We start from the raw sequence: 21,943 nt of genomic DNA, 5'->3' as shown, positions 1-21,943 counted from the left end.
GGAGTGCTAAAGGTTGTGCATTAGGAAACCACAATGAAATCATGCTTTGAGGTCAAGCTGACAAAGCAAGGAAATGAGTTTTCCTCAGCAGGAAACAGATAATGCAAACATGCTTTCTGGCTACTTCCCAGTTCTCTGAAAAGTTTCCTTTCCCACTGGCCTCTAAACAAGAGTTAATAATGCTGAATTGAGTTTGGAGATGCAACCCATGCAAAAATCAAAACCGAGTTGATGTGTAACATGGATTTAAACCAGCCTAAGATTGTGCCAATACATTGTCTAATCATGTCGGTTTCATGAGGAATGGATGCAGTTCAGAAAACTGGGTAACAGACTTTTAGAGTTTAGATTCTTTAAATCAACTCTAAGAGTGCAAATATAAAGACAACACGGCAAGCAAACAGAACCTCACTTAAAACAATTTTAAGACTTAGCATATTTTAAGGACAAAGTTAGCTTTAACAATTTATTCAAAAAAACAAAATCAAACCTATTAGCATAAAGGGTTAAAGTGTACAGTACACTGTGCCTGATGATGCTGAGATTTTTCTTATTTTTGTGTAATGTACTAATGAACATAAAACAAAAGTGTGAGAAGAGATAGTCACAACCTAAAACACCACCTGCCCAGGGCTGCTGTGCACTGAGCTTGTGTCAATATCACACACAACTTTAATACAAGGCACTGTATTTTACGATATTCCAGACAACACATAATTTGGGGGTAAAACAAAACTTTTATCGATATTATCATATTTAATATAGCTCAATTTTCTATCCTCAGACTTGTATGCATATATTTGCCTTCGTCCATTCCACTGTGACATCCTTTTACAGGAAACTATAAAGCTCCAAACAAAGCACCCATCAAACCAGCAAGTCCAGTCTAGTTTTGATATGTATTAAAAATCAGAGCAGCTGATAACATTCCTGAACATCTACACCTCTTATTTTTTCTCAACTTCTGTCCTTCTTACAAAACCTGTTTAAAGCATGTCCGGATCATATATTTCAGAAAATTTTTGTCCATTTCATGACCATTAAGCCTTTTTTATATAATTTCTCATACTATCTTTATCTGGACTTCTGAAAGAAAAAGGGATTAATGTTCATTTTAATTTTATTTATTGATTATTTACTGCTTTTGGGGGTGAATATGATCTGGACATGTTTTCATCAGATTCACCTAGTTTGTAATTTACAGTAAAACAACATAAACTTAGCCAAATATTCCAGTAAGAGAAATTCCAATCTTTTTGCCTGAGCTATCAGCCAGTCCTGTAGAAATCTGACCCTCTGTGGATGTTGAGCAAAAGAAAGGAAATGATGTGGAGTCTCAGACAGTTTAGCTACATGTCATTTTGTCTATAAAAAGTGCCTAAAAATCTTTGGTCTACCAAACCCAAAAAGTGTTGGAAAAGATATTTTCAATTATAAATGTGTCTTATGTAAATCCTTTTTAATCACAGTCTCATCTTTCATCTCTAAATAATATAATTGATAAATGATAACGTCTTTATCGAACCCTGAGCTGAGAGAGGAGGCCTTGAAGACACTAGAATTGTATTATTATTAAAAAATAAAAATAAAAAATTAAGAAAAGATTATCAGCATCATACACTGCACTATGATTTAAAGGTTAAGTGTGGCATAAATAAGCCTGTTGGACAGTACATGTAGTGTTTTATGGTAATGTTCCATGCATTTCAAAACTCCTTTTACACTACACAGCCAAAAGTTTGTGGACATCCCTTTTATAATTAAGAATAGACCCATTGATTCAAGTTAAAACAAATCTACACCATACAATGACATTTAACATAATTGTGTGCATCCAACTTTGTTCGACGGTTTGGGAAGAATGTAAGATGTTATAGCAGCAAAGGAATGACAAACTCCTAATTAATGCCCATTGATTTGATTTTAAATGCTTGTTGGGTGTCCACATGCTTTCGGCCATATAGTATATATATATTACATTATTGGTATGTCTTATAAAACACAGTCTATTCTGAAAATGAAAGGGTGAAAAATGAGAAAATGGGAGAAATGAATGTTGGTTTTAGAAAAACGTACTGTAACAGACTACACTCCAACTGAGAAAAGCATTGACATGATATACTACTGAAAAAAAAATAAAGAAAATATCAGAAACATAACATGCATTATGATTAATATGGCCAACTCAACTGCCAGATGCATCCTACCTAAGCAAAACTAAAGAAAGCATAGTGTTGCCATAGACAAGAAGCAGCAGCTTGAAAGACTGCATAGTTAGTTTTGAAAAGTACTAAAGCTTTAGAAATGGAGAGCAAAACATGCATTCTCTCTCTTTCAGTCCAGCAAAGACCCCGTTCAACCTCCTAAAGAATGAGCTGGAAGCTTAAACACAATGTTATATAAGTCTTCTTTCTGTCTCTCGCGCACAAACACACTTGCTAAAGGCAACCTTTAGGTCCAGTTTGTCTTAGAAACACTAAACAAGAGTGCACGGGTACGTACTGAGCAACATTTTAATCTGACAGTTCTGCACTTCTGAAAATGCTTAATGGAAAATAGAACTGTTAGTTGCATTCATACGCAACCCAGCATTCACTAAATGTATAATGAAAGACGCTGCAGGTTATGTTAAAAGCCCTGAAACAAAGGCTTCTGAGTTCCTTGCTACACTTACACAAGCTCTCATGTGCCACAGATTATCCCTAAAAACGATCCTAAGCAACAGAAAATCACCCATTTATACTGCACTATTCAAAAATATAGAAATAAATACAATTGTTTATCTACAACTCAAACTGTAGGCTCAGTTAATAGAAAGATTCATAGAAAATTCATGCCCCAAGTCGAGAGCATTTCACACTTCACACTCACAAACACGACACTATTACGAGTTCCCACATCTTTTGACCAGCAAATTTCTGACTTTTTCCATGATTACTGGATATAATTTTCTAGAAATTATTTAGTAGACATAGCAATCATAAAAAGTGATTCATAGCCAAAAAAAAATATTCCTCCAAAGAGCTGAGCATAACTAAAAAAAAACAATAACTACTGAAATTTTGAATTTTAAAGATTACCAATGACTGTCCCACACATGAAAATCATTAACATCACCTTCCCAAGACGAGACCGCAAGAACCAAGTATTGTGCCCTTTGGATATACAAAGATCAGTTTTCAGAGTAAGTGGCTTGCAACTTTTCTATTCTTGCCCATGTGTTCACATGAGCGTTCAAATTACCCACAATCCCTTGCTTTGAAGCCCCCGTGTTATTGCTTTGACTACTGCCTGGAGATGCCTTTGGGCATAATGTGGCCTAAAAGATATGCCAAGCGTTATGTGCTCACTCTTTGTACCCTGCAAAGACCCCATCCCCCTAGACTTGAGTCCTGTGTATCTCATTTAAACCAGGGATATGCAACTGTGTTCCTGGAGGGCAATCGTCCTGCTGAGTTTATCTCCAGCCCTAATCAAACACCCCCAAGCAAGCTAATCAATGTCTTACAGATTACAAAAAAGCTGCAGGCAAGCGAGTTTTTTTTTAAATCAGGGTTGGAGATTAACTCTGCAAGACAGTTGCCCTCCAGGACTGAAGTTCCCCATCCCTGATTTAAACAAAGACCACCTCTCTACTGCCCCCATGTGGATGGGAGGACTAGGGATTCTCAAAAGGCCCGCAGAAGCGAAACAGAATTCATTAGCAGCCTCCAGAGCGTGTGTGGGGCGGTGTGTGTTAGAGGAGTGTAAACAGTCACAGCAGGACAGTGTGTGTGTGCAAACACATTCACAGAACTCTAATGAGCTGTAAACAAGAACAGCAGCACTGCAGCCATGGAAATGCTTACCATGTGATCGGAGCTTTGCGCCGAGTGGGAAGTGATGTGAAAAGTTGTTCGGATGTGACCTGAAATACTGTGGGTCTAATCTGATGAATTTATTATACTGATGGCTGTGCCACTCACATAATAATTTATCTCATTTAAACCAGTGTATTTTTGTACTCTAAGCACACAGGGGCAGAATTTTCATATAGGGGCAAAAACAAAAAACAATAAAGTAACATATAATTCCAATTACATTTAAAGACATCAGTCCAAACTGTAACAAATACTCCAATCAGAGAAGGAAGAGAGGGTCTTGACCCTCGATAACTGACCTAAAAGATGTTCCCAGGAGGTCACTGCAGTGCAGTATATCCAGTGGAGTGGGCATTGTAACGGTCAAACATGTAAATGTGAGTGTGTGCGTGGAATGGAGTAAAGCAGAGAAGAGTAAAATGAAGAGAAGCAATAAGGGTATGTCTAACATGAAGTCTTGGTTGTACTGTAACAGTAGTAGATGCAGTGCCGTAGCCTTGAGCTGTGACGTTGGTTGATTGTTTGTTTTAGATAAAGACCTTCACTAATCAGCCTTGGAGATATCTGAGAGCGGCTCGGGCGAGGACAGCGGAGAGACCTGGTTCTGAGCATCCCGCTGACGCTTGTAGAGTCGGAAGCCTTTACGACAGAGAAGGACGAACCAGTAGACCTGCGGCGACAGGATGCAGAGGTTGCCGAGGTTGGCGGAGAGCGGCAGATGGAAGGGAACACTGTAGAGGGGGATGCCGTAGTGGGAGCCGTAGGCCCAGTACATGTAGGGGAAGAGTGCGATGCGGAACAAGAAGAAACTCAGCAACACCATGCCGCCATTAATCTTGTGCAGCCAGCATTCCTGCAAACCCAGCTACAGGAAGAGACAGTCAACAGAGAAGAATGAGAGGAAGATTAGAAGATGTGGGCATAATTCACCCATAATTCATAAAAAAATCCTGACATCATTTAATCACCCTCATGTCATTCTAAACCTTAGACTTTAATCTTTAAAAAACAAATCAAGATTTTATTTAATAAACCTCAGTGGTTTCTGTCCTTCCATTGAAAGTCCAGGTAACCAAATCTTAGAAGTCAATTGTAAATAAATCCATATGAATCATGCGGTTTAATCCAAGTCTTGTGAAGAGATACAATCGCTTTATATGATGAACAGCTTTATTTAGGCTTTTATTCACATATAAACACATACATAATGCGCACCACTTATGGTAAACACAGAGACTCGTATGGGAATCACACGCTAGAACCTCATTGGATCTCACACGCACATTGAGCTTCTGTGTTTACCATGTGTGATGTTTCTCTATGTATGTGTGTCAATCATTGTTTATATATAAATAAAAGCCTAAATTAAATCTGTTCATCATATAAAGTGATCATATCTCTTTACAAGACTTGTATTTAACTGCTCGATTATTAATATGGATTAGTTTTCGGATGCCTTTATGACGTTTATGGATCCTCTAAGTTTTAATGGAGGGACAGAAATCTCTCAGATTTCATTTATTTCATCAGAGTTTCATCAGATTTCATTGTTGTTGTTTTTGGGGTTTGTTGTCCATCTAAGAGAAGTCAATGGGCACCAAAACTGTTTGGTTACAAACATTCTTTAAAATATCTTCTTTCACATGTCAGTATCATCCTGTTCAACAGTACTTCAGAAAAATCTGCAAAGTGGACCAGACTTAGTCAATCGTCTGGCAAAAATAATAATAAATGTCACTGCAAAGACGCTGGGACTGCTTTGAAATGTAATACTCATGACTACCAAAAGGAGGCATGTGGAGGCATATAAATGGTGCATGTCTGAAAGCAATTTCACCTAATCTCTCCAAACAAGCAAAGACCAAGAATCAGCAGTTATTGAAAAATACAGAGTAGAGAGACGGAATGCTTCATCTAGCAGGGAAATGCTGTAATATAGTCAATTTTTATTTCCCTATCATACACCACCATTATGGCTGCATGTTTTCTTTTTTAAGAAATGAATAATTTTATTCAGCAAGGCTGCATTAAATCAAAAGTGACAGTAAAGATATTTATAGTGTAACAAAATATTTATATTTCAATTAAATGCTGTTCTTTTGAACATTCTCTTCATCAAAGTATCCAGTTTCCACAAACATATTAACCAGCACAACTGTTTTCAGCATTGATAATAAGAAATGTTTCTTGGGCACCAAATCAGCATATTAAATTTATTTCTGAAAGATCATGTGACTGAAGACTGGAGTAATGGATGCTCACATAAATGCTGAATAAATTACATTTTAACATATATTTCAAAAAGAAAGTATTTGAAATCAAAATAGTATTTCACAACATTACTTTTTTTAACAAATAAACACAGCCTTAGTGAACAAGATAATTCTTTCAAAAAAACATTTGCTTAGTCTTTTTAATCACAATTTTTACGTCAGTTAATTTTAAATATTTTTACTTTGCAGATTGATTGATTGATTGATTTATTGATTGATTGATTGATTGATCCTGGCAAATTATTAATTCTTATTATATGCTTTGGTTGTTTGTTGCACAGACAGACCTCCATCTCTGTATTTAACCATTTATCTTGACTAAAAGTAAACGGGTAAAGTGTTGACTGGTAGCTCCTGTGCAGCACTGTGAAGGACAGCTGAGTAAAACACACAATCAGTTTGTGAGAGTGTGTGCATGTGTTACCTGAATGAGGATTTTGCCCACTGAAACAAAAGGAGTGCTGAGCTCTGTGAGGAAGAGACAGCCAATGAAGAAATCACCCTGGTCCTTCCTGAAGAACTGATGTACACAAAGAGACCAAAAACCACAGTCAGCACAAACATGAACAATAAGGGTGTAAATAAAATGTTATGCATCAATCTGATAATGAAAATGTTATGCCTACACACTACCATTCAAAATGTGGGGTCAAGTAAGATCTTTAAAAATGTTTTTGAAAGAAGTCTCTTTTGCTCAAACTATTATCAAATCATTACACCATAAATAAAGAATCATAATCGAAATAAACCACTGTCAGAGAAAATATGTACAGCCCTAGTGACAAATCAGGCTCTACATCACAGCTCACACCTCCCTGTCAGTGTTGTTCTAGAGATCATAAGCAAAAGTAACTGTTCAAATCAACCTACAATAAAGTTATATAGGCAATACTAAATTAAAAGACAAACAAAGTGAAACTGACCCTCATGAGCAAAAACAAAGATAACACTAGACAAAATGGAGAGAATGGCATTTACACAGATGCATATAATGTCTAGAAATTACTCTACAGCTAGTTTTGCAAATGGTCCACATCATATGTATGTGTTATGATATACAATACTGGATATGGTGGATCAAACGTGTGTAATGCGTGTATAAATGTAACAAGATAAGAATGACCAGAGTTAGAACAGCCACCTGAACCCTTCCCGCTAACCTGAAGCACAATCTTAAACTACAGATGTTTTGTTGTGGTGGTCTGGGTCTTGTCCTTGTTTGTGTTATTACCATGCATGTCAAAATCTGTTTGTCCACGTTTGTGACTCGTGGGACATTTTGTGGAACACAAAGCAACGTGTTTGTCAGGTGGTATCGGAGTAGCAGCTGTGTGTGAATAATGGAAGCGTGGGTAAAGTGATCTCATATCACCACTGACAGCCCAGAGACACCAAACAAAAGACCAGGTTTCCACCAGTGTGTGTGTGTGTGTGTGTGTGTGTGTGTGTGTGTCTGTCCCACTGCATGTACTCTGGCAGTGTAACAGCTGCTATTAAGGTAATTGTTTCTCATAGAATCAGGTACTTAACGGACACAAAAGCACTGCATTCCCCTTTTTACATTCCCTCCCATTTGGTCATGGCTATAGGTGGAGGTAGTTATTTGAGAAGACCCATTACTCTCTCCCGTCATATTATTGGTTGTCATATCACTCATCCGAGTCTCTATCCCTGTATTTCTGTCCTCTCTCACCAGAGTCACAGGCAGTAGAATGGAGAGTAGTGCAATGTGATGGAGGACCAGCAGGAACTCTTTCCTCACAAATGAGTTGACGGTTCGTAGAGAGTGGCTTTTATAGTCCTTGTGGCCTTTGACCCGGAAGCGATAGTAATGGCTGAGGTACATGGCGAAGATGTCATATGACATGTAGGGAACGCCATACCAAATGACAAAATAGGTGGTCAGCCAGTGTCTGGAATAGAAAATGAACAGAATAGGTGAACAAATCATGTGTGGAGTGATTTCAAACAAACATACAAATATGCTTAGTCTCATCTTCTAAAAAACACCTTTTTTTAAGTATTCTAGGAGTTATTTTTTTTAAGTCTGGGTTCAGTAAGAACTTTTTTTGAAAAGAAATTAATACTTTACATTAAATTGATCAAAAGAGACAGTAAAGACATTATTAATACAAAATATTTCCTATTTCAAATAAATGCTATTCTTTTGAACTTTTTATTCATAAAAGAATCCTGAAAAAAATGTATCACTGTATTCACAAAAATATTAAGCAGCACAACTGTTTTCAACATTGATAAGAAGAAATGTTTCTTAAGCATCAAATCAGCTTATTAAAATGATTTCTGAAGGATTATGTGACACAGAAGTCTAGGGCTGCAACAACTATTCAATAAAAACAATTATTATCGATAATGAAAATAATTGACAACTAATTTGATTATCGATTAGTCGCATCTGCGCGCTGTGCCCGGGAAACCATCAGCCAGTAACATTTATTTACAGTAGTGAAAACCCCATTTATATGGACAAAACACATATGGAAACTAGAGGAGGACACAGAGCGAGCTGATCCGGGAAATGTACATGATCCAAGTTGTCCGAAACATTAGCTAGTTGTAATTTTAAATAGGCTACAGATATTGTCCAAATTGGATTTCACATTATACATTTACTATGTGTTATGGGGCTGTCGGGCAGGGTAAGACTTAGTCATCTTTAATTGTTACCTTTATATGAAAACAACAGCAGTCTAAGATGTGGACTCATTTTTGATATCCAAGTAAACGTGTGTGTGTGTTTATATTGGATAACCTATAGCAAAATCACTGTGATCCAAAGACTTTGCACATGTGATTAGTGGTGAATTCTTTAATTACCACAGAGCTTAAAGCTACACTGACCTGGGACGAGATATGCATCAATTATATGGTAAATATAAGATTCACAATTCTCAAGAACTTTATTTATCTTTCATATTAACAGATGGCTACAAAGAGGAAAAGCTACGGACTGTAGCTTTTAATGATCCGTTTATCACTGTAAAGCCACTTTGAAACAATCTACATTGTTAAAAGCGCTATATATAAATGAAGATGACTTGACTTCAAAAGTTTGGGGTCGGTACGATTTTTTTTTTAATAAATTAATAATAATAATAATAATAATTCATCACATTTATATAGCGCTTTTCTGGACACTCAAAGCACTTTACATAGAAGGGGGAATCTCCTCAACCACCACCAATGTGCAGCATCCACTTGGATGATGCGACGGCAGCCATATTGCGCCAGAACGCCCACCACACACCAGCTTACTGGTGGAGAGGAGACAGAGTGATGAAGCCAATTAGTATATATAGGAGGATGATTAGGAGGCCATGATGGACAGAGGCCACTGGGCAAATTTGGCCAGGATGCCGGGGTTACACCCCTACTCTTTCGAAAGACATCCTGGGATTTTTAGTGACCACAGAGAGTCAGGACCTCGGTTTAACATCTCATCCGAAGGACGGCGCTCTTTGTCAGTATAGTGTCCCCGTAACTACACTGGGGCATTAGGACCCGCACAGACCACAGGGTGAGCGCCCCCTGCTGGCCACACTAACACCTCTTCCACCATAATACTTTTATTCAACAAGAATGCATTAAATAAATGCTGTTGATTTGAACTTTCTATTTGCCAAAGAAACCTGCAAATGTTTATAGTTTCAATAAAAATATTAAGCGGCACAGCTGTCTTCAACATTAATATTAATCAGAAATGTTTCTTGATCACCAAATCAGCATAATAGAATTATTTCTGAAGGATCATGTGACACTGAAACTGGAGTAATTTAGCTTTGTCATCACTGGAATTTTGGAAGTTATTGTGATAACATTTCACAAAATTGCTGTTTTACTGTATTTTTGATCAGCCATAGTGAGCATAACAGACAAAGTTTAAAAAACATGTGTTCTCATGTGTTGTTTTGTTTAGTTTTTTTGTTATATGACGTTCTTTCTTGGGTGGAAAACAAAAAGAGTTATCTAGCAGAATGTTCAAGCTGTTCCTTTCTATACAATCAAAGTGAAAGGTAACCACAGCCTCCTCTGGTCCCCATCCGCTAAGATGGAAAACAGCAGCTTACACATCCTGTGAAATATCTGAAATATTTCTACAACACGAGTAAATGATGACAGAATTTCCATTTTTGAGTGAACTATTCCTTTAACACTCACAGTATCACTGGATGCTCCTTGTCACAGAGAATCATGGCTGTGCATGTGCTCGAGCCAAGTATTAAGCCTTTGGGGGATTAGCAGGGTGGTTGGGAGTTTTCTCTAGGCTTGCCTGGCAAGTGCCTTCCGTGGATTACACTGTTATGCCACAAACACACGCACACATTTCACCCAGCACACATGAACAGGTGGCAGAGGCTGAAATTGCAGGTGTCAGTCTAGTGCCGGGGAAGGGCAGAGGGAGGAAGGGCACATGGGAAGGTGACAGCTGTTGCCCTGGGACTCTATGTACCTAATCTCCTCCTCCCTGTGTCCTTGGGGTAGGGGCGGAGCCAAAAGGGTCAGCAGATGTGGCATGGGAATAGAGGTAAGCACTGTTGCCCTGAGGCTATTGTGACTGGCCACTGAGGTGAACAAAGGCATGGGCAGGTAGGGTCTAATGGGCCGCCTTCTTAAAGCAACATCACACCAATTTTGAACATCAAACTGTTGATGTAGTGTAGTGATGCTTTACAGAAAGAGGATTTTAGATATTTTGTCATTTATTTGTGTATTATCATAACAGAATATACACTACCATTGAAAAGTTTGGGGTTGGTAAGATGTTTTTAATGTTTTTGAAACGAGTGTAAATGCTCACCAAAGCTGCATTTATTTGAGCAAAAAATACAGTAAAAACAGTAATATTAGTAATATTGTGAAATATTATTACAATTTAAGATAACTCTTTTCCATTTTAATTTATTTCAAAATGTAATGGTTTCTTTTGATGGTAAAACTGATTTTTCAGCAGCCATTACTTTAGTCTTCAGTCACATGATCGTTCAGAAATCATTCTAATATGCTGATTTGGTGATTTTCTTACTGACCCTAATCATTTAAACGTTAGAGTAGAATTTAATTGTAATTGGTTACTGAAATGAGTAATACGATTTGGCAAGCGCCTTATTTCTATTATAGGCACTGTATTTAGATGTGTTTACAGCAGCACAAATGTACACTGTATTGACCAATCAGCATCTAGAACTGCTTTATCATTACCTTAACACAAAGATGCAGGACAATATAATCCTTTGCAGCAGAAAAGCTTATTATTGGTGCACTGTGAAAGGTGTGGAACAGGATTGGTCCACTTACCGGTCCATAATCACATTGCCTTTGCACGAGGACACCACGATGATTCCAGCTGCGGTGGCCATAACAGCGTGAATGGATGACACCAGCCTACGAGAGGAAGAGAAAAAAAATTCATGCAGGTTACCTCATATTTAGATATTTCTACCCTAGAGGCTATAAACAACATAAAAAATACTTAAGTTTTTATGAAATGTAAAAAAAAAATCACTATGATGTATATGGATAATTTGAAGCATGTACCAGTGATAATTGAATAACTTAAAAGTTTGTTATTTGACTAACTAAATGGCACATCAAGGAGAGCTAGTGGATGTCAAGATTTTCAGTGAATAACTGACCACTATGGATCACTTTTATGATGCTTGTTTTTTTTTGTGGTCATTTTTTAGATTGAAAGCCCCAGTACATTAATTATATTGAAGTGTGGCCAGAATATTCTGACTCGAGTGAGTCTTTATTTCAAAAATCGACATGAATGATCTGTCGTCAACTGCTCATAAGGACATGTTCAGTCGTGACTTGGTGTCCATGCCCGAGTTAAATGACAATGCTCTGATAAGCTTCCGTGTTAATGAGGTTAAATGTTAGAGTTAGCCAGGCCTGAAAGTCATCCACCACCATCAAACCCTAAATGGAGATAAAGCTATACTGTTTGTGGGTGGGAAAGATAGTGTTTCTGCTGTACCTCGCCAACCTGCTAACGTTGGGTAAAAACTTGTCAAACCGTTAAAAATATATACATATATTCAATATTATGGAAAAACAGTTTTAAAGACCCACCTAAAAGGGTTTTATTCTAGTCTCATAGTGTATTGTTGTAGAAAAAAATGGCAAGAGTAAAAATTTTCTTTTTGACTACTGATGCTTATATCCATCCCCAGATTACAAATGGAAATGGAAAAAAAAATAGCCTACACATTCAAATTATATTGTCTGTAGTAGTATTACCGCTATAATATAACATAATATAATAATGTTGAAAAAAACGAATTGGCTAATTATTTGTCAACTACCCAAAGATATTTTTTGTGCGGCATATAGCAGCCTTTATAAAGCACAATATGTCACATTAGGGCAGTGAAAAATAATGAAATGAAGTGCAAGTTCATTTTAGAGCTCAGTCTAAGCCTCTGACTGCCTGCTGAGCTGCACGGCTGAGCATTGTACATGAGATGACGCTTGCTCGTCATGACAACGACGGTCACGTGACCTTGGCCTGACAGCTTACGCCTGAGTTGGCCACTGGATAAGCGCTTCCCTCCACAAACACACACGCACAGAGCTCTGCTCCCCACATCACTGTATCCTTGGAGCCTTGCTGCCTGAATACAGTCACAAGACCTATTTTACACAATCCACTCTTTGTATCCCCCTCTCTCTCAGTTTTTCTCTTACAACAAGCTCGGAAAGAAAGAAAAAGAGAGGAGAAGCAAATGCTTCTGTAGCTTTGGGGGTGGCTTGCATGACATACTTTCTTATCTCCAAATATCAAACATAGATTAAAAAAAAAAGTAGTAAACAACAGTGCTCAATCCGGTTTTAATTACAATTACAAACCGTTTTAATTAAAGTGTTAGAAATTGTGTGTTTTTGTCATTTTTATTAGTTTTTTTATTTGGCGTTATTTTAGCAGTCACTATCCAGAGGTAGGAAGAAGGAGATCTAAAATACCTAAATAGATCTCCTATATAGTGATCCGTTTGCATTACCATTCACTTAAAATGGAACTAGTTTTATCCCAACTGTGGTTGGAAATCGCCTCGGTTACGACTGTAACCTTTATTCTCTGAAGAGGGAACGAGACGCTGGGTTGGCTAACGCTGTGGGAACGCTCTGCGTGACTGTGTCGTGAAGCACGTATGGAATCAGTACAATGGTGTGACGGGACATCAGAGGTGGGTGACATCATGAACCAGGAAACTATAAAGCATGCCCAAACATTGCAACGCTAGCTTCTAATAGGCTGAAGTAACTCACTGACAGGCACGCAGGAGGTATGGTAGGGCGACGGAGCGTCTCATTCCTTCTTCAGGGAACCAAGGTTACAGTCGTAACTAGGGGTGAGCGATATATATCGTCTGTGATAATATCATAATTGTTGTTTTAACGATGTGCAATTTGACATTATCATGTATAGCCTATTCCTCACACACACCCAGAGAGTGCATGCATACTCTACGTCTACGTGATGTAGTCTTGTAGATTAGACTAGTGTGGGTGCGCATTTAGTGTGCACGCTTTTACTGTGCGATTTATAAATCTTCATTTATATCATTTAGTAATAAATATCACAAGAGTGCAGTTTTTCTTCAAATATCAGCATGATAACAAATGTGATATTGATTTTATACAAGTTTAATAAACAAAAAGTTAATATTAAGTGACTTACATTTTAGACACCATATTGCCTGTTTTTGCTCTATTTCGGCAACGAAAATAGTTCAAAACAAACCCAAACACGGCGGTGTTTCCTTACTGAGTGAATCAGCTTTTTGAACGAATCAGTTGACTAGGATAGATTAAAGGTTTTTTCAGTGCGATTTTTGCTGTTTTTACGAGCTCGCAGATGATTTTTTCACTCGGGAGAAATCGAGTGGAAATCGGTGATGCTCGCATGGTCGCGGCTCGCAGTGTGTGAGAGGAATTATGAGCCAAGCCGAGCACGTTACGAGCACCTCCCGACCATATTTAAACACGTTTCACCTATTGCCAAAATCATACACAACCACGTCACAGGCTAGATCGATGGGGCTATACCTCAGTGGCAGCAACCATACAGCGTGCGCATACACTGTCACACACACTCTCTCTCTTTCTCTCTCAAGTTTTTATGTTGAACGGAATAGCTACTGTTATCTGCTTTTCAACAAATCATTTCACACACATTTCTGTCATTTTCACATCTGAAGCTATTGCCTGCAACATTGAAAGCTCCGGTCTCTGTGTTTAGCGCGAAAGCTCACGTGATTGCCGCCGGCTCGGGATAAAATTTGAGCAGGAGGACAGTTGTGCCGTTGTGCCGTGTACCAGCTGCTTTGACGCAATTATCAGTTTAACTGACTCGTAACGTGTGCAATATCTCACGACCTCCCGAGTATCCGGACTCGCACCGTGTACACCCGCCTTAAGATAGTCAAATGCTTCTTTCCTTGAATTAATCAGCTGTATGTCAAGTCAAGTCAAGTCATCTTCATTTATTAACAATGTAGATTGATTCAAAGCAGCTTTACAACTTCACATTTAAAGTATCTTTTCTTGTTTTAAATACATTTAAATATCAATATTGCAAAGATGAATTTTGATTTCATTTGATTGGTAACAACAGCCCTATTGTGTCTTATTTTTATAATTGAATTTGACTAAATTTATGAAATAGACACAAAAGATGATGCATGCATATAATTAGGTTTAAAAATTGGCTTTATAAAAGGTAAAAATGCCCATATATGATAAAAATCTATTGAAACATATTGCTGTGTGCTGTGAACTGACCACCAAGAATATCAAAAACTTTTAAGAGTCGGCTGTCCACGACAGTCCTAAAGCTGCCACACAATAAACACACTCAGTAAAATATCGTCTAATAATCGTTATCGTTATTACTCGCACCCCTAGTCGTAACCGAAGCGTTTCCTTTCAAGGAAACTCGCGCTGCATCAATTGATGCTGTGGGAACATTTATACCCACTACGCCATAATGACAAGTGTCTGTCTAGTGTGAAATCGTTTGAAGAGATGAGATGAAAGCACCAGGGCCATTTGTGTAAAGCTCAAGTGCAGGTTGTAAAACCTCACAAATATGTGTGGTGAGAACCAGCCTGCCGCATCACAAACATCTTGAAGTGAAACTCCAGACAGAAAAGCCTTAGAGACAGCCATACTCCAAGTCGAGTGGGGCTCGTATAGGAGAAGGTAGTCCGGCCAATTCATATGCAAGAAGAGATAGCCTCAACTATCCACTTGCTCACCCTCTGCTTAGATGCTGGGGACCCCTTGCTAGGAGACCCAAAACAGGTGACACAGTTGTTCAGATTTACACCACAGGGCAGCTCTGTGGACGTAAGTATCTAATGCCTGAACTGGACAAAGTATATTACTCTTTTTCTGGTCTGGATCCCGGAAGGGAGGACAACAGAAGCCCTGCAGCACAATAGATCTACCTACATTAGTAGGGACCTCAGGGATATAACCTGGCCTAGGGTGAAGAAAAGCCTTCATCATGCCAGGTGCAAATTCCAAGCACAAAGGGGTAACCGACAGAGCTTGCAGATCACATATTCTTTTAAGAGACGTAATTGCAAAGAGGAACAACTCTTCAAGATTCAGAAACCTAACTTGAACCTCTTTAATAGGCTTGTAGAGAGCCAGGGACAGGCCTTGGAGCACCACGGCTAGATCCCAAGCCAATACCCTAGTGCGTACTGCAGGCCTAGGCCTCAATGTGTCATGGAGGAAACGTATTACCAAAGGGTCTTTACGTAAAAATATTCCACCCAAAGGAATGTGGTAAGCGGCTTTGGCTGCCATATAAACATAACATCAAGCCCACCGGCCCCCAGCCCCCTAAGTCCTGCCCTGATCGTGACAAACTAGTTCTCGGACGTGATCTGTGATACGATCTGTCTCAAAGACTGGTTCAGATGATGCAGATTCAAAAGATGCAGATTCAAAATGGGATTTAACACCCCATCCTTCTTTGGAACTATTAAATACCTTCTTTGGAACTATTAAATACCTTCTTTGGAACTATTAAATTGCGCCAATACAACTGTTGGCGCAATTATTCAAAAATGGAAGAAGTTCAAGTAGATTGACCGTCATGGTCAATCTACCTCGGTCTGGGGCACCATGTAAGATCTCACCTCGTGGGGCATTAATGATCATGGGGAAGGTGAGGGATCAGCCCAGAACTACATGGCAGGACCTGGTCAATGACCTGAAGAGAGCTGGGACCACAGTCTCAAAGAAAACCATTAGTAACACACTACGCCGTCATGGATTAAAATCCTGCAGCGCACGCAAGGTCCCTCTGCTCAAGCCAGAGAATGTCCAGGCCCGTCTGAAGTTTGCCAATGACCATCTGGATGATCCAGAGAAGGAATGGGAGCAGGTCATGTGGTCTGATGAGACAAAAATAGAGCTTTTTGGTCTAAACTCCACTCGCCGTGTTTGGAGGAAGAAGAAGGATGAGTAAAACCCCAAGAACACCATCCCAACCGTGAAGCATGGAGGTGGAAACATCATTCTTTGGGGATGCTTTTCTGCAAGGGGGACAGGACGACGGCACCGTATTGAGGGGAGGATGGATGGGGCCATGTATCGCGAGATCTTGGCCAACAACCTCCTTCCCTCATTATGAGCATTGAAGATGGGTCGTGGCTGGGTCTTCCAGCATGACAACGACCCGAAACACACAGCCATGGCAACTAAGGAGTGGCTCCGTAAGAAGCATCTAAAGGTCCTGGAGTGGCCTAGCCAGTCCAGCACAAAATCAGCAGTGTCAAGTCAAGTCACCTTTATTTATATAGCGCTTTTTACAATACAGATTGCATCAAAGCAGCTTCACAGTGATAACATGAAAAAAATACAAAAAAACATTTCATCATCATCCACCTTTAAGGCAGATCTATAATATTGTTGAATATTAAATGTCCCCAACTAAGCAAGCCAAAAGGTAAGGCAACAGCGGCAAGGAACCAAAACTCCATCAGTTGACAGAATGGAGAAAAAAAAACTTGGGAGAACCCAGACTCAGTCGGGGGCCAGTTCTCCTCTGGCCAATGAGTGAACAGTGGACGATTATGATTCAGGAGCATTACAGGTCAGAAGTTCAGAATGAATCAGAGTATTTGTCCAGTTCCGGTTGGTTGAAGTCAGAGTGGAGAGGAGGTGTATCAGTGTATCAAATACTTGTTCTCCCCACTGTGTATATACATATATACATATATAATATATATATATATATATATATATATATATATATATTATATGCTTGAACTGATACATAAATAATAATAATAATAATCATTACATTTATATAGCGCTTTTCTCTGCACTCAAAGCGCTTTACATAGAAGGGGGAATCTCCTCAACCACCACCAATGTGCAGCATCCACTTGGATGATCTGTCAAATCTGTATCTCCCCCATGTTAAAATGCCCAACTTTACAGCAGAAAAAAACATGTTTACAGCCTGGTTCTCTCTGTGGCTTTGGTCTATACAGCTAATTTTGCCCTTCATTACAACTGTGAGGGGGGTGCATTTTTTTATAACTCACCCGTTTAGTTGATTAATATTTAAAGTTCTGCAAAATTAAGGGTGTGTCCACTTTTGAGTGACAGGTGGATTCCCGCTGATGTAAATGCTAGCCGGTTAGCCGTCACTTCACCTCAGCAAATTCCAGCTGCTGAACTTGCCATCTCTGCCGTGTTTGTGCTTTTTTTCGGGATTATTTCATATAATTAACACCCATTACTTCGCCCACGGCTTTGGATTCCACCGCTGTCGTCGAGTGTCGTTCGAGAGTAAAACCAGCGCTGTATTCCAGTTGTTTCCCTCTGTGAACACGCACTAATGGATGTCTGACAATTTCGTTGCTTTTTGGAGTTTTCAGATTTAAAAACGTCTATAGATATAAAGGCTACACTCGTTCTGCGGTACCGTTGCTCTGGAACAGATTATAACATGCTTATGTTCCGTCAGATGAAATCCTGCAGGTCGGTGCTTCTCCGTCCATGCAATAAATGCACATCCTTGAATGAGCGCGGATTTCTAGCGCATTTAACGTTACTTGAACTTCATAGGTAATATATGTATGTTTTGACCCATTTGAGAATTGAAATGCGGCCAAAATCAGAATTTAAAATGGACTGAATAATAAAGCTCTCTACGCCTCTTTGCCCATATTCTGTTATCCGGGAGTGACGAGCGGTGACGCGAGGCCAAGATGGCGACGGCCGGCTCCACCCACTTTAGGCTTCAAAAATGCTCTTCAGAAACCTACGGGTGACGTCACGGACACTACGTCCATATTTTTTTACAGTCTATGCGTGGGAACTATATTGTGAGAGGTGGGGGGGCGTTTCCATGGTGACGTGTCATTGCTTGTCACGTGACACACCGCAGCAGCAACAGCGCTGAATGAATGATGATCTGCTTTTATGACATTTTTCCTTTTTTATTCAGAATATTCACAAATGTGTTAGCTATGGCATGAAATATCTGATATTCCGATTGTCAAATACATGCAAGTGGAAGTATATTGTTAAAACACCTTTATAACGATCGCGTTAGTTGAGCTGTATGCGCGATGGGCGCCGCCGTGTTAGTTTGTGCCGCAGACGCAGTTCAGAGAATCGGATCTGTTGGATTTACAACCTCTATGTTTACAACACGTAAATTCATCCACTTCTCCCGAAATACTTAAAAGTAAGTGGCTGGTGAACTGGGAATAGAATAGAGTAAACACTGAAGTTACTTACACAATGTGTATCTGATATGAATAAAACGTGTCGAATTATAACTTGTTCTTAAAAATAAAACTATACTTTCCAAATTTGTTTGTATTATTATCTTTTTATTTTTCTGAGAAATGCTTGGTTTTCACCGAACCCCGTAGTCATATCGTATTGTATCGATATCGAGATATCTGGCATGAAAATCGAGATATAAAATTTTGTTCATATCGTTCAGCCCTAATTTGTACTGTATAAAACACCAAATAAGACAGAAAGCGCTTACTGAATACAGAAGCTAGTGTTGCACTGTTTGGGCAAGCTTTATAGTTTCCTGGTTCATAACGTCACCCACCTCTGATATCCCGTATTACCATTGGACTGATTTCACATGTGCTTCACGACGCAACCGTCCCACAACGTCTCTGTCATGTGACTAATTACTTTGGGGCAACAGTAAAAACTACGTAACCACCAATGACACTAATTAAGTTGGCATCACGAAAATCCTAAACCCTTTAGTGACTATTACAGGGGAATATATAAACCCAACTGATATGGATACGTATGGAAACCTTGACCCGAGGTACCTTCATACAACAGCCACTGTTAAGCCACTGACTGATTAAGCAGCAATGCAATGGCTTTTGAGCATTGTGATTCCTATCACTTATTTTGAGAGACAGTGGTCTGTCTCCTATGCTGTCTTTTATTTCAATCGTACAACATTAATAGTAAGCCCGACTGTCTGTGGTTCAGCTGTGTTTGATTAGAGTTGGAACAAAAGCCTCCTTCCAGATGCAGGGAAACCCTGTTGTTAAGTGTCTAAAAGTCATGTTTGCATTGTTAATCCAATAGAGAGAGTTTCAGTTAGCACACACATTTTCTAGTTTCCAGAATTTGTGGCTAAATACCCTTCAATATGTTCTGCTCAGACTTCCGCTTTTAACAAAAAAAAATTTATACAAATTATATTCCACCTTTCAAACTTGGGCTGTCACAATATCAGTTTTTTCACTACACTATTATCGTGGCCAAAATAATTAACGATTTATCGCGATATCTATAGAAATCTTGAAAAAGAAAATGCTATCAGTCAAATTAATCTTTAATTCGTTTTTTTATTTTTATTAAAAAAAAATTGAAGAATCACACCCATTGCATACAAAAGGAACATTTACACTTAATGGTAACCAGTTTGAAATAACTTCCTTCTGTGAACTGATGTGGTTTCTTAACAGAATGAGGCAGAAATATTATTATTTTATGGAATTCTATTCAGTGATAAAGGCTATGTTTATTGGTATTGCATTATAAAAATACATTATTCTTCAGAAAATGCCCGAGATGGCTTGAAGAACACAAATAAACCATACGGACACAATGGTGTTAATAGTCTTCATATATTTTTTATGGTGTAAAATATCTCTATCTGCATTTTATTCAACTACAGTGATAACTGGATGGCTATGCCTGAAATCACCCCCTATATCAGGGATTGGCAACTTCGGTCCTGGAGGGCCAATGTTCTGAAGAGTTTAGCTCCAACCCTAAATAAACACACCTGAACAAGGCAATCAATGTTTTCAGGATTACTAGATAGATAAAGGCAGGTGAGTTGTTATCAGGGCTGAAGCTAAACTCTGCAGGACAGTGGCCCTCCAGGACCGAAATTGCCTATCCCTGCCCTATATCCTTAAATTGGGCACTATTTGAGGGGACAGCCATTTGTAGTGGGGTCCATAGTGGACGTTATTGAGTGCACTCATTCAATCCAACAATGCACTGCAATAACGAATGTACTGCAATAACGAATGTACAACCAATGTACGCTTAACGGCTAAAGAATACCCATAATGCACTGTGAGAGTCCCATGATGAATGAATTCCCACGTCTGACCAGAAGATGGCGCTTGCAACTGAATCATCTTCGCTCTGGCAAAACCAGTCATGGTTTCCTGAAATGGTGCAATAGTGCTGACAGCAGCTTTATGGCCAATCCCACAGAGTAGGGACCTCTTTTCCCAGGCAAAAGGGAGAATTTGGCACCCCCAACCCGAGTTGTGGGGCCTCCATCTGTGGCCTGTCAACGGGAGTCTCCGCGCCTCTCTCAGAGTCATGAATACTATTTCAGAGAGAAGAGAGCCCTCTACTAGGCACCTTTATGCCCTCCTTCCTACAGGAGCTGCTGGATGGGGGGATGCAAGGTCTATGTTGTGGTTATCGTGGCATACCAATTCAGGTAGTGGGAGCAGTTTTTTGTGTGCTTTAGAGGCCACACTAAAGGGCTGCCGTTACGAAGCAAAGACTATCCCATTGGATTGTGGATCTAATAGCACTCACTTACGCCTCCTTGCATTTATAATGCCCTATTGGAATGAGGGCCCACTCCACTAGAGGAATGGCCTCCTCCTGAGCATGGTCTAGCGGAGTGTTTATTGGCAACATCTGTGTGGCGGCCGGCTGGTCCTCGCTGTCTACCTTTGTCAGGTTATATAACTTGGCCTGATCATTAGACACAGATCTTGTCTGCTTGAGTCAGTCCAGGACCCTTTTAGTGTCTAGACTGCTTAAAATGTTGCCCCAAGAGCTTCAGCCTTGTGGGCCTTGATCGAATTCTTACTTCACCCCCAGGTATTTTCACCCCGGTGTGGGTCGATGAAAGGACTGTTAAGGGCCTCATTGGATCAGTTACCATCAGTAACTGATCCAATGCGAGTAAACCGTATTGAAAGGGAACGTGTCAGTTACTAAAGTAATCTCTGTTCTCTGTGATTATGGGAACAAGCATTGCATAGCTGGCCGTGCTACTACGCTTGCAGTTGAGTTGACACTTGCCGCTACTCAGTTGAAAGATTCTGATGACTTATATAGGCAGATGGTCTATACAAGAATTTTACATACAAGGTTTACTTCTGACAGCGACAATGAGCTACAATCAAGATATTAGTAAAATTTTGACATAAAAGAGAAATTCCTGTTTCTACAAGGTTCAGTTAAAAAGTTGTACACTATTAACTCGATCTAATAAAGTTAAAT

The 21,943-nt window shown here is 39.3% G+C and overlaps 1 protein-coding gene across 1 annotated transcript in view; it reads right to left on the bottom strand.

Annotated features, from left to right (window-relative positions):
- Window positions 1-5: 5 nt before the first annotated feature.
- Window positions 6-21,943, bottom strand: part of tlcd3a (TLC domain containing 3A) — a 30,619-nt gene continuing 8,681 nt past the window's right edge. Inside the window, exons 2-5 of the mRNA XM_079608325.1 lie at window positions 11,450-11,536; window positions 7,827-8,046; window positions 6,558-6,653; window positions 6-4,725 (exon numbers count right to left, since the gene is read on the bottom strand). Of these exons, the coding sequence (XP_079464451.1) occupies window positions 4,405-4,725; window positions 6,558-6,653; window positions 7,827-8,046; window positions 11,450-11,536 (724 nt within the window). The 3' untranslated portion in view covers window positions 6-4,404. The remainder of the gene's footprint in view (window positions 4,726-6,557; window positions 6,654-7,826; window positions 8,047-11,449; window positions 11,537-21,943) is intronic.

This window comes from Phoxinus phoxinus (assembly GCF_949152265.1).
Source record: "Phoxinus phoxinus genome assembly, chromosome: 3".
Taxonomy (NCBI): Eukaryota; Metazoa; Chordata; class Actinopteri; order Cypriniformes; family Leuciscidae; genus Phoxinus; species Phoxinus phoxinus.
This window is presented reverse-complemented; position numbering and strand designations above follow the sequence as displayed.